Here is an 18,279-nt window from a genome sequence, read left to right as displayed (position 1 = left end):
TGTTTTTTAAAAGTGTTCACATAGCACACATTTCTTCATAGGTATAGTGTATTTTCATTTTCTTTAGAAAAATGAAATTTCTTACATTTTTTCCCTGATTTTATATTTCCTGTCTCAGATGAGCTAAATTGGATTGCCAGAATGATTGTTATAATACCTTCTAAATATTTCTTGTTACAATCATTTGTTTGATGCACATGAGGAAAATACTATAAACTGTTCATTTGGCTATGCCATTCATTTTAATTTTGCTACATTATCAGTTTCAGTGTATGTCACCTTTCATCATCCCAAGTCCCTTCTTACAAGCCATATGCAAAAAACAAACAAACAAACAAAAAAACCTTCATTGCAATGAGGCACTCAACAGTCATGTGGTATGAGGCCCACAGAAAGGAAGGAGCTTCCCCACCATCAGAGGCTAGGTCAGTGGCAGGGCAAGAGCCAGAATTCCTGCCAGCTCCCGGGGCTGGGCTCTTTGCACCACACTATGGAAGTAGTTGAATTTTTTCGACCCGCTTTCTCTTAGGGTTTATTTCTCGGTTGCATTTAGTTACTTCTATTGTCCTGGGTTTTTTCTCCTTCTAATAGAAAAAAAAGGATATGGTATTTTTATTTTATGACCCCACCAACCTAGTTTCCAATATCTTCCCACAAGCTCCCCTGCATCCCCCACTCTCCTCAGGCACCTACATACACTGCCGTCTTTCTAGTGCCAGGCCGTTGCTCAGAGTGTTCTCAACCTTGCCTGGCCTTCCTTCTCCCCTTGGCCCCATTCCAAATTCCAAGGATGGGGTCCTTGTAAAGTATCTGAGACTCTTCAACTCATTGTGACATCTGCTTTCTGGAGCTCCTTCATTTATAAGCATATGTTTGGGTACCTCCTGGATACCCAGTTGTTCCACAGTTAGGAGTACAACTTTTTTCTCTTATTCTGAGTTTGTTTTATTTTGACAGCTTTAGTGGTACAAGTAGTTTTTGGTTACAAGGATGAATTGTATAGTGATGAAGTCTGGGATTTTAGTGCACCTGTCAACCAAGTCGTGTAAGTCGTACCCAATAGGTAGTTTTTCGTCCCTCACTTCCCTCCCACTCTCATTCTGAGTCTCCAATGTCAATTATACTGCTCTGTATGCCTTGACATACCCATAGCTTAAAAGATTACAACCTTGGAAGAAAAAAATTATTCAGTGGTGACAAGATCATCAGATAAGATCATGGGTCAGAGACTTGGGCTCTTGGCTACCATGCTCTGTGATTTGGCCAAGGCAAATCTCTCTGAGCCTTTCTCACTCAAAAGTGGAGTTGACTAGAATCCTTGTTTACTACACTTGCTGAAATCTCCAGAATCACCCAGGCCACTTGATTAACATACCCAGTCTCAGGCCTCTCTACCAGGGATTTACATTTGGAAGGCACTGGGAGGTCCTGGTCCCTGGGTTTCTAAGGCAGGCAATTCAGGAGCAGGTAGAGCCAGATAATGTGGAAGTCTGATTCTGAGGGGGATTTTGCCTCATTCTCCTTTGGATCCACCACACAGTCCACAGAGCAGGTGCCCAGGGATTCCATGGTGAGGCTTGTCCAGAAGATTCTGTGACTTCCAGGGTTCATTTTTATTCCTACACTGAAGGAACCACATGGGGAGAGCCTTGCAAATGTCAGTCCATTCCCTGGACACACACTGTCATTTTCTCAGCACTGAGAGACAAGCTTTGTTCATCAAACAGTGGTTTGCTAACAACCCATTTGAATGACAAAAGTAGAACCCTGCTGCCTTGGACAGCTTTGGGCTAGCTGGGTGTGGGTCCCTGGCACTGAGAGTTGCCTCCCCCACAGAGAGCCTTGGCGGTCCCCAATGGCTGTTCTGGGTTACTCAGACCCACAGTAGTGCTGCAGGTTGGAACACCTTGGAGGGCAAAGGGATGCATTTCAGGAAATGAGAGGGCTTGAAACAGAACTCTCGGGAGAATGTCAACCAACACACCATTGAGAAGTAGCACTGTTCGCCGAAACTTAATTACCCTTGGTGCCTCCCAATATCTTGCAAAACCAGTGAAGACAGCTTTTCGGGCCTACAGTGACTGGGTAAGATGAGGCCCAGCTGTGCCCTGCAGAGCATGGCAGGCAAGGCACTCAGGAAGGAAAGGTAGCCGTGTGACCCTGAGTGGCTCTCGGACCATCCCCAGACTCAGCTTCTCTCCTGATTTTAGCAGTGCCAATATGTTGAATCCTGTGATGTCTCTGGGAGAGCATCCAGAAGAAAGCCTAGCACTGATCATATTTACAGTAATGCATCACTTAATCAGAGAGAGACATTCTGAGAAATGCTTCATTAGATTATTTTGTCATTGTGTGAAACATCATAGAGTGAACTTAGACAAAGCTACAGTGTAGCCTGCTACACACCTAGGCTAGATGGTGTAGCCTATTGCTCCTAAGCTACCAGCCTGTACGGCATGTTACTGTACTGAATACTGTAAGTAAGTGTAACACAATGATAAGTATTTGTGCGTTTAAACATACCTAAATAGACAAGGTACAGTAAAAATATGACATAAAAGATTTAAAATGGTACATCTGTATAGGGCACTTATCATGAATGAAGCTTGCAGGACTGGAAGTTGCTCTAGGTGGATCATTGAGTGAGTGATGAGTGAATGTGAAGACCTGGGACATTACTGTACATGACTATCGATTTTATAAACACTGTACACTAAGGCTACATTACATTTATAAATACAAATTTTTCTTCAAAAATAAATTAACCTTAGCTTACTATAACTTCATATTTTATAAATTTTTATTTTTTTAACTTTTTGACTCTTGTAATAACACTTAGCTTAAAACACAAACACATTGTACAACTGTATAAAAATATTTTCTTTCTTTTCTTATTTTTATTTTTTAATTAAAGACCTGATCTTTCTCTGTCATCTATGCTGGAGTGCAGTGGTGGAATCATGGCTCACCGTAACCTTGAACTCCTGGACTCAAGTGATCCTCCCACTCTAGTCTTCTGAGTAGCTAGGACTACAGGCATGTGCCACCAATACCTGGCTAATTTTTCTTTTTTTTTCTTAAGAGACAAGGGTCTCACGATGTTGCCCAGGCTGATCTCCTGGACTGATCTGCCTTGGCCTCCCAAAATGCTGGAAATACAGGCATGAGCCTTCGCACCCAGCCATTTTCTTTCTTATTTTTCTCCTTTTTTTTTTTTCCCATTCTGTGACTCTAGCCAAAGACATTTTCTTTCTTTATTCTATAAGCTTTTCTCTATTTTTAATTTTTTTACTTCATTTTATTTTTTTTTTACTTTTTAAACTTTTTTATTAAAAACTGAGATACAAGTACCCACATTAGCCTCGATCTACACAGAGTCAAGATCACCAATATCAGTGTCTTCCACTTCCACATCTTGTCCTACTGAAGGTCTTCAGGGACAGTAACAAGCATGGAGCTGCCATCTCCCGTGATAACAATGCTTTCTTCTGGAATACTTCCTGAAGGACCTGCCTGAGGCTGTTTTACAGTTAACCTATATATATATATAAAACTTAAAATATATATATATACACACACACACACACACACATATATACACATGTAATATAGAAGGAGTATACTCTAAAATAATAATAAAAATTATAGTATAGTAAATATATAAACCAGTAACATATTTATTATTATCAAGTATGTTCTGTACATAATTGTATGTGCTAGACTTCTATATGACTGGCAGTGCAGCAGATTTGTTTACACCAATCTAATCACAAGCACCTGAGTAATGTGTTATGCTATGGATGTTAGGACAGCAGAAGGTGATAGGAATTTTTCAGCTCCAGTACAATCTTAAATGGGACCACCATCATATATGTGGTCTGTTGACCTAAATGTTGTTATGTGGCTAATGACCGTACATCGCTTGTCTAGTTAGGGAGTTGATTTCAAAGCTTCCAGACAGATTAGGATTTCTGAGGAAGATACCATCATATGCACTGGAGTCAATTTATTCTTTTTTTTTTTTTTAAGTAATTTTTTTTCTTTTTAGAGACAGAGTCTTGCTAAGTTGCCCAGGCTGGCCTCAAACTCCTGGGCTCAAGTGATTCTCCTGCCTCAGCCTCCCAAGTCGCTGGGACTACTGGTGTGCACCACTGCATCTGGTTCTGGAGTTGGTTTATTCCTAAATACCTAGATGGCTTCTGCTCAAACTTCTATCTTGAAGCTTTAGTCATGTCAGATGTTCCAACATCTATATCTAAAATAAGCATTCTTATTCACAACCACAAGTAAAAACACAGATGAGAGGAAGACCCTAAAATTAACTAGAGACTCAGCTGAGGAAGAGAGGCAGCCACCAGGCTAACCATGTGGATTTAAATCCCAGCTCTGTATCTCCATGACCTTGACTTGAACAGTTATGTATTATAGCTGGTCTGCACCTGGGATTCCCTATCTGTAAAAGGGGTGTAACAGTCCTAACTTAAAGGATTGCTGTAAAAATTAGCAATAAAGTATCTAGTGTGATTAGCACATCGTCTGGAACATGGTGGGTGGATCACTTGAGGTCAGGAGTTCGAGATCAGCCTGGACAACATGGTGAAATGCCATCTCTACTAAAAATACAAAAATTAGTGGTGCACACCTGTAATCCCAGCTTTCTGGAAATGTCGTTATTGGTAAGTGAGCCAACAGGGTAGATGAACGTTCTTTGTTGCTTCTTCATTATTTTTCTGGGCCCCTTCTCACAATTCAAAATCCTTCCCCTTTTTTGATCACTCAGCCCTTGTTTACATTCTTCCCCTCCCCATCCCAAAAGAATAACCAGGCTCTTCACTGAAGTACGCACATACTGGTAGAAGATATTGACACGTGGCAGGATACAGGCAAAAGTCCAGAATGAACAGAGCCCCTCCCCCCTGGCCCCTAATCAGTTTTACTTGGGAGAAAATCCATTATTAAGTAATTGTGTCAAGAGCAAAATGTACACAAATATTAAGATCAAGGTATGAGAACTCAATAGTCTAAGTTTGTGCATGTTTGCTGTTATGAATACTTTGGAGGAAAAAAACACCTTAAAAGCCCCACATTAAGCTATAATAATAATAACAGCTACTATGGACTGAGCACTTCCCTGAACAAGACACACTAAGTATGGACAAGTTGAGCATCCCTAATCCGAAATGCTCCAAAATCCAAAACTGTCTGAACGCTGACATGACACTCAAAGGAAATGCTCATGGGAGCATTTCGGATTTCGGATTCTCAGACTAGGGATGCTCAACCAGGTGAGTATGATACAAATATTCCGAAATCCGAAGAAATCTGAAATCTGAAACACTTCAGGTCCCAAGCATTTCAGATAAGGGATATTCAGCCTGTATGTGTATATTATCTTGTTTATTCCTAACCACAGCCCATTTATAGATGAGGAGGGAGTGATCTAGAGAGGTTCAGTAACTTGTGTGAGATTGCCCTGCTAGGAACAGATTTTAAACCCAGCTGTCTCACTCCAAAGTCTATGCTCTTAAACACTACTCTATCCTGTCTCCTCTGATGATGTTCTTGGAAGGTGTATTATTATCTGAAAGAGGACCTCCTGAATGCTGCTTCAGCTTAGGGAATTACTCTCCAAAGGTACAATTATGACAGTGGGAACAATTTGGAGGCAATTCTGGCTTCGCTGGTGCCTTCAGCTCACTCTTTTTACATTGGAGCCAGGTCTATGTGGTGTGCCTTCATTTCCTCATTCAGCAAATATGTATTCAGTTCCTGCTCTGCACCAGGCACTGTGCCAGGCATGAAGCATCCAGGGAGTTGTTAGACCAGGATTGAGAAAGAGAAGCCATAAACATCATTATCACCATATTTCCCATCTTCAGACTAACCATATGAGTGAGTTCCTATCATTACACACATTTTGTAGATAAGGAAACTGAGGAACAAAGAAGGAGGTGTTAAGTCAAGGCTAATACCAGCAGGAATTGAACCTAGACAATATGACACTAAAACCCAAGTAATTGCCATTCCTTCATCTCTCCAAATTAAATAATTGGCCACTGATCATTTCTGGCCACAGCACCTTCTTTTCATGCAGTTTTTCTAAATCTTTCTGATGCACAATCAGCTAAGTGTGTGTGTGATTTTGTGGTCATTCTATGATAAGCATGCAGTTCTTGTTGCATTTGCCTATAGAGATTTTTAAAACTTTGCTTTTATTGCCTACAATGCTATTATTAACAGAACAAAAACTGCTAGTAGGGTTTCTGTACTGGGTTCCAAGGGAGTAGTAGGACTTCAAAATAAACACTGACGGGGATGGAAAATTTTGAGTTGCCTTGCTTGTAGTTTTTGGCTTATTTATTTTCATTTTATGGGAACAGGACTGTCAACTCTAAATGCATCTGGCTCTAGCAGAGGAAAAGAAAGGAAAAGCAGGAAGTCCATTTTTGGCAACAATCCGGGCAGAATGAGCCCAGGGGAGACAGCATCATTTAACAAAACATCTGGAAAAAGTAAAGTCACTTTCTTACAATATCTTTGCTTGACTCTGCATGCTGGATGATTTAGATATTTTACTGTCTAAGCACTTCCCTTGAATTTTTTAATTCTTTTTCCATGAACGTTAATATTGTCTGAGTATGGTATAAATTTTTGTAATTGCTAATTTACACTTTTAACGTACTAAAAACAGCATTTCAGGCTGGGCACAGTGGCTCATGCCTGTAATCCCAGCACTTTTGGAGGCCAAGGCAGGTGGATTACTTGAGGTTAGGAGTTCGAGACCAGCCTGGCTAACATGATGAAACGCCGTCTCTACTAAAAATACAAAAAGTAGCCAGGTGTGGTAGTGCACACCTATAATCCCAGCTACTAGGGAGGCTGAGGCAAGAGAATCGCTTGAGCCCAGAAGGCAGAGGTTGCAGTGAGCTGAGATCACACCACTGTACCCCAGCCTTGGCGACAGAGCAAGATTCTGTCTCAAAAAAATATTAAAAAATAAAAATAACATTTCACTGAAGATGTTCAAACAGTGTTTGCCTCACGAGTAAAAATTAGAGGCACCTTGGAACATTCTTGGAACATTCTAGTGGTTTCTTGCAACTGTTCTCTTCACCATTATAACTCCAGAAGATATGGCTATTTTATTTCTAGTTACTTTTTATTATAAAAGTAATAAATTCTCATAGTTAAAAACTCAAACAATACAGAGTATTATTAAAATTCCTTTCCACTCAATGTCCTGGTGCTATTCTCCAGAAGTAACCACTATTAAATTTATTGTGTTTTGTTCAAGAAAAATAAGATCCTTTTTAAGATAATCCAAATGGGATACAGGCATACTTCGGAGATATTGCAGGTTCGGTTCCAGACCACTACAATAAAGTGAATATCATGATAAAATGAGTCACATTAATTTTTTGGTTTCCCAGTACATATAAAAGTTATGTCTACACTATACCATAGTCTATTAAGTGTGCAATAGCATTATGTCTAAAAAATGTACATACCTTCGATAGAAAATACTTTATTGATACAAAATGCTAACAATCGTCTGAGCCTTTAGCGAGTTGTAATATTTTTGCTGGTGGAGGGTGTTGCCTCAACGTTGATGGCTGCTGATTCATCAGGGGGTGGTTGCTGAAGGCTGGGGTGTCTGGCAGTTTCTTACAAGAAGGCAACAGTGAAGTTTGCCACATCAACCAACTCTTCCTTGTACAACAGATTTCTCTGTATCATGCAATGCTGTTTGATAGCATTTTACTCATGATAGAACTGTCTTTTTTTTTTTTTTTTTTGAGACGGAGTCTTGCTCTGTCGCCCAGGCTGGAGTGCAGTGGCAAGATCTTGGCTCACTGCAAGCTCCGCCTCCCGGGTTCACGCCATTCTTCTGCCTCAGCCTCCTGAGTAGCTGGGACTACAGGTGCCCGCCAATTTTTTTGTATTTTTAGTAGAGATGGGGTTTCACCATGTTAGCCAGGATGGTCTCGATCTCCTCACCTCATGATCTGCCCGCCTCGGCCTTCCAAAGTGCTGGGATTACAGGTGTGAGCCACCGCGCCTGGCCTACTCGTGGTAGAACTTTCAAAATTGGAGTCAGACCTCTCAAACCCCACTGCTGCTTTATCAACTAAATGTATGAAATATTCTAAATCCTTTGTTGTCATTTCAACAGTGTTCACAGGATCTTCGCCAAGAGTAGATTCCATCTCAAGAAACCACTTTCTTTGCTCATCCATTAAGAAGCAACTCCTCATCCATTCAAGTTTTATCACGAAATTGCAGGAATTCAGTCACATCTGCAGGCTATACTTCTGGTTCTCTTGCTGTTTCCACCATATCTACAGTTACTCCCTCCACTGAGGTTTTAAACCCCTCCAAGTCATCCATGAAGTTTGGAATTAACTTCTCTCAAACTTCTGTTAATGTTACTCTTTTGACCTCCTCCCATGAATCATGAATGCCCTTAAGGGCGTCTAGAATGGTGAATTCTTTCTAGGAAGTTTTCATTTTATTTTCACCAGATCCATCAGAGGAATCACAACCTATGGAAGCTTTAGCCTTATGAAATTTATTTCTTAAATAAGACTTGAAAGTTCAAATTACTCCTTGTTCATGGGCTGCAGACTGGATACTGTGTTAGCAGACATGAAAAATCATGCTGCAAACAGATGTGCTGTCAGCTAGGCTTTGTTGTTCCATTTATAGAATACAGGCAGAGTAGATTTAGCACGATTCTTAAGGGCCCTAAGGATTTTCAGAATGGTCCATGAGCATTGGCTTCAACTTCAAGTCGCCAGCTGCATTAGCACCTAACAAGAGAGACAGCCTTTTCTTTGAGGCCACGCATTGACTTATCTTCTCTAGGTATGAAAGTCCTAGGTGGCATCTTCTTCCAATAGAAGGCTGTTTCATTTACATTAAAAATTTGTTGTTTGGCCGGGCGTGGTGGCTCATGCCTGTAATCCCAGCACTTTGGGAGGCCAAGGCGGGCAGATCACAAGGTCAGGAGATCGAGACCATCCTGGCTAACACGGTGAAACCCCATCTCTACTAAAAATACAAAAAAAATTAGCTGGGCATGGTGGCGGGTGCCTGTAGTCCCAGCTGCTCAGGAGGCTGAGGCAGGAGAATGGCGTGAACCCAGGAGGCGGAGCTTGCAGTGAGCCAAGATCGCGCCACTGCACTCCAGCCTGGGCGACAGAGTGAGACTCCGTCTCAAACAAACAAAAATCTGTTGTTTAATGTAGCTACCTTCATCAATGATCTTAGCTAGATCTTACGAATAACTTATTGTAGCTTCTCCATCAGTACTTGCTGATTTTATGTTATGGAGATGACTTCTTTCCTTAAACCTCATGAACCAACCTCTGCTAGCTTCCAACTTTTCTTCTGCAGCTTCCTCACTTCTCTCAACCTTCATAAAACAGAAGACAGTTCAGGGCCTTACTCTCAATTAGGCTTTGGATTAAAATATGTTGTGGCTGGTTTAATCTTCTATCCAGACCACTAACACTTTCCCCATATCCCCACATCAATAATAAGGCTGTTTGGCTTCCTTATCATTTGTGTGTTCACTGGAGCGGCACTTTTAACTTCCTTCAAGAACTTTTCCTTTGCATTCATAACTTAGCTAACTGTTTATTACAAAATGCCTAACTTTCAACCTATCTTGGCCTTTGACATGCCTTCCTCACTAATCTTAATTATTTCTAGCTTTTGATGTCTTTCTTTCTTTCTTTCTTTTTTTGAGGCAGAGTCTCGCCCTGTTGCCCAGGCTGGAGTGCAGTGGCGCAATCTCAGCTCACTGCAAGCTCCACCTCCCAGGTTCAAGTGATTCTCCTGCTTCAGCCTCCCGAGTAGCTGGGATTACAGGCGCATCTGCCTGGCTAATTTTTGTATTTCTAGTAGAGACAGGGTTTCACCATGTTAGCCAGGCTTGTCTCAAACTCTTGACCTCTGGTGATCCACCCGCCTCAGCCTCCCAAAGTGCTGGGATTACAGGCATGAGCCACCATGGCCAGCCTAGCTTTTGATTTCAAGTGAGAAACGTGTGACTCTCCCTTTCACTTGAACATTTAGAGGCCATTGTAGGGTTATTAATTGGCCTCATGTCAGTATCGTGTCTCAGGGAATCGTGAGGCACAAGGAGAGGAAGGGAGATGGGTGAAGGGCTGGTGGGTAAAGCAGTCAGAGCACGCACATTTGTCAATTAAGTTTACCATCTTATGGGTATGGTTCATGGCACCCCAAAACAATTACAATAAAACATCGAAGATCACTTGTCACAGATCACCATAACAGATATAATAATGTTTAAAAGTTTGAAATTTTGCAAGAATTACTAAAATGTGACACAGAGACACAAAGTGAATACATGCTGTTGGAAAAATTGCACCAATAAACTTGCTGGAGGCAGGGCTGCCCCAAACTTTAAATTTGTAAAAAAAAAAAAAAAAAAAAAAAAAAAAAGTGCAGTATCTGCAAAGTGCAATAAAACAAAGCACAATAAAACAAGGTATGCCTGTATAACCAAATATACATGTATAACCTTTGTACTTGCTATAACTTTTCACATAATTTTCCGTACATATAGCTTCCTTATTCTCTTTAATGCCTGTGTGGTGGTCCACTGCATGGATATACTGTCATTTATGGAATCACTTCTTCACTGATAGATTTGGGTTGCTTCTTGGTTTGGTTTGATATTGTTGTTTCCTATGAAAAACAATGCTGGAGTGAATATCCTTGTACATATATTGTTTATTTGTACAAATATACCACAACCCAAATGAAGTACTGAGGCAAAGGACTTCCAGGCTTTTAATTTAAATTGACGTTGCTACATTCATTTTGTTTTGTTTCTTGTGGGATTTTTTTTGTTTGGTTTTATTTTATTTTTTACTTTTTGTAGAGATGGGCTCTCACCATGTTGCCCAGGCTGGTCTTGAACTTCTGGACTCAAGCAATCCTCCCACCCTGACCTCCCAAAGTGCTGGGGTTATAGGAATGAGCCAACACATCCAGCCACCACACTCATTTTAAAACTAAGTAGCCACCATGTTGTTTTAAAGTGGCAAACTAACTCACAAGTAAAATCCAAGAGGTATTCTGATGTGGTTTATATGCTATGACTGTTTACTGGGATGTTGTTCAGGTTTATCTTTCTAAAATATTTAAAGTTTTCTACACTAATCTGCGGCTAATTTCTTGGGGGGTTTAGGTTCCTGTGAAGGCATTCGACAGACCTGGGAGGAATCTTCTTCCCCTCTCAACCCAACCACGTCCCTCAGTGCTATCATTAGAACTCCCAAATGTTATCATATCTCGTCGCTGAATGAAAATGCCGCCAAACGTCTGTGTCGCAGGTATTCTCAGAAACTGATCCAGCACACCGCCTGTCAGCTGCTGAGAACTTACCCTGCTGCCACCCGCATCGACTCTTCCAACCCAAACCCCCTCATGTTCTGGCTCCATGGGATACAGCTCGTGGCACTCAACTACCAGACCGATGGTAAGGGGCCTGCATGCTCACCTCTCTCCTTTGCATCTTACATTTCAGTAAATGCAGTTTGACAGCATTGTTTCAAAGGGGCAAGATTCCAGACTGGGGCACACCGTATGTGAGAGTAAAAATATGATGATGGAAAACAAGTGAATTTGATACTGAATTGTGCCTCTGATGTTTGAGATTAAGGTGATAGAAAAGAATCTTGAAGGGGCCTGTAAGGTCTCCTGGTCCTGCCCCTTTTTTAGTGCAATTTTTCAAATACCAAGCTGTTCTTGACAAAGCCATGCCCGGTTTATGTTTAAAGCTCTTTTTGGAGCAGGGATTTCCTAACACTGCCTAGTTAACCCGTCTCACTACGCGGTTGTTCTTGCAGTCAAAAGTAATGTCGCTCCAACCACTTTGCAAGTTAAAACCATTTTAGCTTCTTATCCCATTGGAATTGAGATGGAGAATAATGGTCAGTGCCCTAAGAGTAGCTAGCAAAAGGAAAACAAGTATGTGAAGTACATGAACAGAGTAAGTAGTGATCATGTTTCTCCACTGTCAATGAGACTCTGATATGAGGCCTAAAACTCCAGAGTAGAAGCTGCCGTTTATTGCATGCTCACTGTGCATTAGGCAGTACGCTGAATTTTTGACCCCCCGTTATCTTATTTAATTTTCACAACAGCCCTAAAGTTGTGTACCTTTATGATCGCCATTTCTCAGATGAGCAAATCAAGGCACAAATTGGTTAATTTGTTCAAGGTTGCAGGATGACTTGTAGTAATAAATTCAAGGAGTCTGGAAATTTAAAGGATAAAGCATTTTGTTTCCACTTGGTTATGGGGGGAGGAGAGGAGCTACAGAAGGTAAGAGTAGATAAATGTTTCCTAAAAGCTCTTTCATAAACCACAGTTTTTCCTTTGAACAGCCAAGCGGCAGGCAGCTGTTATCATTCGTCTCGCGTGAACTGAATCCAATCTCATCTAACCATGCTGAACCACAAACCACAGTATGGCCTTGTCTCCAGCTGAGGTCAAACCACAGCTTTAGCTCTGGGACCAGCTAGTTACCTGGCACTGGTGCCAACAACACCCATTGGTGGATGACCCCAAAGACATATGATTAGAGATATTGGTCACATTTCTGTCCTTGTGATACGTGCTTCTTTCAGTTAAAATTAAATAAGATGATGCTGGTGAAGTACCATATTTAGCATAGTGCCTGGCACATAGAAAGAATTCTACAAAGGTTAACTATCATTGAGTGTGTTTGATAAGTTATGAAAACAGTATGATTTGGGCTCACAAATGGAAATAATTGTGAAATACTTTCATAGTTGTAAAAATTTTATTTTCTATTTCTGTTCATTCTTTCCTGAGTGGCTTGTGGGTTCACATCTCCAGCCCTTTCTCTAGTCCTGTGTCCACCTGGTGCCATTGGTTATTATACCGGCATATTTTTTTTCTTTTTTTTTTTATTATTATACTTTAGGTTTTAGGGTACATGTGCACAATGTGCAGGTTTGTTACATATGTATCCATGTGCTGTGTTGGTTTCTTGCACCCATTAACTCGTCATTTAGCATTAGGTATATCTCCTAATGCTGTCCCTCCCCCCTCCCCCCAACCCACAACAGTCCCCGGAGTGTGATGTTCCCCTTCCTGTGTCCATGAGTTCTCACTGTTCAGTTCCCACCTACGAGTGAGAACATATGGTGTTTGGTTTTTTGTCCTTGCGATAGTTTACTAAGAATGATGTTTTCCAGTTTCATCCATACAAAGCACATGAACTCATCATTTTTTATAGCTGCATAGTATTCCATGGTGTATATGTGCCACATTTTCTTAATCCAGTCTATCGTTGTTGGACATTTGGGTTGGTTCCAACTCTTTGCTATTGTGAATAGTGCCGCAACAAACATATGTGTGCATGTGTCTTTATAGCAGCATGATTTATAGTCCTTTGGGTATATACCCAGTAATGGGATGGCTGGGTCAAATGGTATTTCTAGTTCTAGATCCCTGAGGAATCGCCACACTGACTTCCACAATGGTTGAACCAGTTTACAGTCCCACCAACAGTGTAAAAGTGTTCCTATTTTTCCACATCCTCTCCAGCACCTGTTGTTTCCTGACTTTTTAATGATCGCCATTCTAACTGGTGTGAGATGGTATCTCATTGTGGTTTTGATTTACATTTCTCTGATGGCCAGTGATGATGAGCATTTTTTCATGTGTTTTTTGGCTGCATAAATGTCTTCTTTTGAGAAGTGTCTGTTCATGTCCTTTGCCCACTTTTTGATGGGGTTGTTTGTTTTTTTCTTGTAAATTTGTTTGAGTTCATTGTAGATTCTGGATATTAGCCCTTTGTCAGATGAGTAGGTTGCAAAAATGTTCTCCCATTCTGTAGGTTGCCTGTTCACTCTGATGGTAGTTTCTTTGGCTGTGCAGAAGCTCTTTAGTTTAATTAGATACCATTTGTCAATTTTGGCTTTTGTTGCCATTGCTTTTGGTGTTTTAGACATGAAGTCCTTGCCCATGCCTATGTCCTGAATGGTATTGCCTAGGCTTTCTTCTAGGGTTTTTATGGTTTTAGGTCTAACATGTAAGTCTTTAATCCATCTTGAATTAATTTTTGTATAAGGTGTAAGGAAGGGATCCAGTTTCAGCTTTCTACATATGGCTAGCCAGTTCTCCCAGCACAATTTATTAAATAGGGAATCCTTTCCCCATCGCTTGTTTTTGTCAGGTTTGTCAAAGATCAGATAGTTGTAGATATGTGGAGTTATTTCTGAGGGCTCTGTTCTGTTCCATTGATCTATGTCTCTGTTGTGGTACCAGTACCATGCTGTTTTGGTTACTGTAGCCTTGTAGTATAGTTTGAAGTCAGGTAGCGTGATGCCTCCAGCTTTGTTCTTTTGGCTTAGGATTGACTTGGCGATGCGGGCTCTTTTTTGGTTCCATATGAACTTTAAAGTAGTTTTTTCCAATTCTGTGAAGAAAGTCATTGGTAGCTTGATTGGGATGGCATTGAATCTATAAATTACCTTGGGCAGTATGGCCATTTTCACGATATTGATTCTTCCAACCCATGAGCATGGAATGTTCTTCCATTTGTTTCTGTCCTCTTTTACTTCATTGAGCAGTGGTTTGTAGTTCTCCTTGAAGAGGTCCTTCACATCCCTTGTAAGTTGGATTCCTAGGTATTTTATTCTCTTTGAAGCAATTGTGAATGGGAGTTCACCCATGATTTGGATCTCTGTTTGTCTGTGATTGGTGTACAAGAATGCTTGTGATTTTTGGACCTTGATTTTGTATCCTGAGACTTTGCTGAAGTTGCTAATCAGCTTAAGGAGATTTTGGGCTGAGACAATGGGGTTTTCTAGATATACAATCATGTCATCTGCAAACAGGGACAATTTGACTTCCTCTTTTCCTATTTGAATACCCTCTATTTCCTTCTCCTGCCTGATTGCCCTGGCCAGAACTTCCAACACTATGTTGAATAGGAGTGGTGAGAGAGGGCATCCCTGTCTTGTGCCAGTTTTCAGAGGGAATGCTTCCAGTTTTTGCCCATTCAGTATGATATTGGCTGTGGGTTTGTCATAGATAGCTCTTATTATTTCAAGATACGTCCCATCCATACCTAATTTATTGAGAGTTTTTAGCATGAAGGGCTGTTGAATTTTGTCAAAGCCCTTTTCTGCATCTATTGAGATAATCATGTGGCTTTTGTCTTTTGTTCTGTTTATATGCTGGATTACATTTATTGATTTGCGTATGCTGAACCAGCCTTGCATCCCAGGGATGAAGCCCACTTGATCATGGTGTATAAGCTTTTTGATGTGCTGCTGGATTCAGTTTGCCAGTATTTTATTGAGGATTTTTGCATCAATGTTCATCAAGGATATTGGTCTGAAATTCTCTTTTTTGGTTATGTCTCTGCCAGGCTTTGGTATCAGGACGATGCTGGCCTCATAAAATGTGTTAGGGAGGAGTCCCTCTTTTTCTATTGATTGGAATAGTTTCAGAAGGAATGGTACCAGTTCCTCCTTGTACCTCTGGTAGAATTCGGCTGTGAATCCATCAGGTCCTGGACTCTTTTTGGTTGGTAAGCTATTGATTATTGCCACAATTTCAGAGCCTATTATTGGTCTATTCAGAGATTCAACTTCTTCCTGGTTTAGTCTTGGGAGGGTGTATTTGTGGAGGAATTTATCCATTTCTTCTAGATATTCTAGTTTATTTGCATAGAGGTGTTTGTAGTATTCTCTGATGGTAGATTGTATTTCTGTGGGGTCGGTGGTGATAACCCCTTTATCATTTTTTATTGCATCTATTTGATTCTTCTCTCTTTTCTTCTTTATTAGTCTTGCTAGTGGTCTATCAATTTTGTTGATCTTTTCAAAAAACCAGCTCCTGGATTCATTAATTTTTTGAAGGGTTTTTTGTGTCTCTATTTCTTTCAGTTCTGCTCTGATTTTAGTTATTTCTTGCCTTCTGCTAGCTTTTGAATGTGTTTGCTCTTGCTTTTCTAGTTCTTTTAATTGTGATGTTAGGGTGTCAATTTTGGATCTTTCCTGCTTTCCGTTGTGGGCATTTAGTGCTATAAATTTCCCTCTACACACTGCTTTGAATGTGTCCCAGAGATTCTGGTATGTTGTGTCTTTGTTCTCGTTGGTTTCAAAGAACATCTTTATTTCTGCCTTCATTTCATTATGTACCCAATAGTCATTCAGGAGCAAGTTGTTCAGTTTCCATTTAGTTGAGCGGTTTTGAGTGAGTTTCTTAATCCTGAGTTCTAGTTTGATTGCACTGTGGTCTGAGAGACAGTTTGTTATAATTTCTGTTCTTTTACATTTGCTGAGGAGAGCTTTACTTCCAACTATGTGGTCAATTTTGGAATAGGTGTGGTGTGGTGCTGAAAAAAATGTATATTCTGTTGATTTGGGGTGGAGAGTTCTGTAGATGTCTATTAGGTCCACTTTGTGCAGAGCTGAGTTCAATTCCTGGATATCCTTGTTAACTATCTGTCTCGATGATCTGTCTAATGTTGACAGTGGGGTGTTAAAATCTCCCAATATTATTGTGTGGGAGTTTAAGTCCCTTTGTAGGTCACTCAGGACTTGCTTTATGAATCTGGGTGCTCTGTGTTGGGTGCATATATATTTAGGATAGTTAGCTCTTCTTGTTGAATTGATCCCTTTACCATTATGTAATGGCCTTCTTTGTCTCTTTTGATCTTTGTTGGTTGAAAGTCTATTTTATCAGAGACTAGGATTGCAACCCCTGCCTTTTTTTGTTTTCCATTTGCTTGATAGATCTTCCTCCATCCCTTTGAGTCTATGTGTGTCTCTGCACGTGAGATGGGTTTCCTGAATACAGCACACTGATGGGTCTTGACTCCTTATCCAGTTTGCCAGTCTGTGTCTTTTAATTGGAGCATTTAGCCCATTTGCATTTAAAGTTAATATTGTTATGTGTGAACTTGATCCTGTCATTATGATGTCATTATGATTTTGCTTGTTAGTTGATGCAGTTTCTTCCTTGATGGTCTTTACAATTTGGCATGTTTTTGCAGTGGCTAGTATCGATTGTTCCTTTCCATGTTTAGTGCTTCCTTCAGGAGCTCTTTTAGGGCAGGCCTGGTGGTGACAAAATTGCTCAGCATTTGCTTGTCTGTAAAGTATTTTATTTCTCCTTCACTTATGAAGCTTAGTTTGGCTGGATATGAAATTCTGGGTTGAAAATTCTTTTCTTTAAGAATGTTGAGCCGGGCGCGGTGGCTCAAGCCTGTAATCCCAGCACTTTGGGAGGCCGAGGCGGGTGGATCACGAGGTCAGGAGATCGAGACCATCCTGGCTAACATGGTGAAACCCCGTCTCTACTAAAAATACAAAAAAAAAATTAGCCGGGCGAGGTGGCAGGCGCCTGTAGTCCCAGCTACTCGGGAGGCTGAGGCAGGAGAATGGCGTGAACCCGGGAGGCAGAGCTTGCAGTGAGCCGTGATCACGCCACTGCACTCCAGCCTGGGCGACAGAGCGAGACTCTGTCTCAAAAAAAAAAAAAAAAAAAGAATGTTGAATGTCGGCCCCCACTCTCTTCTGGCTTGTAGAGTTTCTGCCCAGAGATCAGCTGTTAGTCTGATGGGCTTCCCTTTGTGGGTAACCCGACCTTTCTCTCTGGCCGCCCTCAACGTTTCTTCCTTCATTTCAACTTTGGCGAATCTGACAATTATGTGTCTTGGAGTTGCTCTTCTCGAGGAGTATCTTTGTGGCGTTCTCTGTATTTCCTGAATCTGAATGTTGGCCTGCCTTGCTAGATTGGGGAAGTTCTCCTGGATAATATCTTGCAGAGTGTTTTCCAACTTGGTTCCATTCTCCCCATCATTTTCAGGTACACCAATCAGACGTAGATTTGGTCTTTTCATGTAGTCCCAAATTTCTTGGAGGCTTTGTTTGTTTCTTTTTATTCTTTTTTCTCTAAACTTCCCTTCTCGCTTCATTTCATTCATTTCATCTTCCATCACTGATACCCTTTCTTCCAGTTGATCGCATCTGCTCCCGAGGCTTCTGCAATCTTCGCGTAGTTCTCCATACTTGGCTTTCAGCTCCATCAGCTCCTTTAAGCCCTTCTCTCCATTGGTTATTCTAGTTATCCATTCTTCTAATTTTTTTTCAAAGTTTTTAACTTCTTTGCTGTTGTTTTGAATTTCCTCCCATAGCTTGGAGTAGTTTGATCGTCTGAAGCCTTCTTCTCTCAACTCGTCAAAGTCATTCTCCATCC

General features: G+C 40.9%; 1 protein-coding gene across 4 annotated transcripts in view; it reads left to right on the top strand.

Annotated features, from left to right (window-relative positions):
• The window catches only part of PLCE1 (phospholipase C epsilon 1), a 345,535-nt gene that overhangs the window by 298,549 nt on the left and 28,707 nt on the right, over positions 1-18,279 (top strand). For all 4 annotated transcript variants that reach the window (XM_030809243.1, XM_030809242.1, XM_003255240.3 and 1 more), the window contains 2 exons: positions 6,381-6,512; positions 11,222-11,512. In XM_030809243.1, coding sequence (XP_030665103.1) covers positions 6,381-6,512; positions 11,222-11,512 — 423 coding nt within the window. The remainder of the gene's footprint in view (positions 1-6,380; positions 6,513-11,221; positions 11,513-18,279) is intronic.

The sequence above is a fragment of the Nomascus leucogenys genome, chromosome 3 (assembly GCF_006542625.1).
Source record: "Nomascus leucogenys isolate Asia chromosome 3, Asia_NLE_v1, whole genome shotgun sequence".
NCBI classification, from domain to species: Eukaryota; Metazoa; Chordata; class Mammalia; order Primates; family Hylobatidae; genus Nomascus; species Nomascus leucogenys.
Note: the sequence above shows the minus strand (reverse complement) of the source record. Positions and strands in the feature narration are given on the sequence as shown.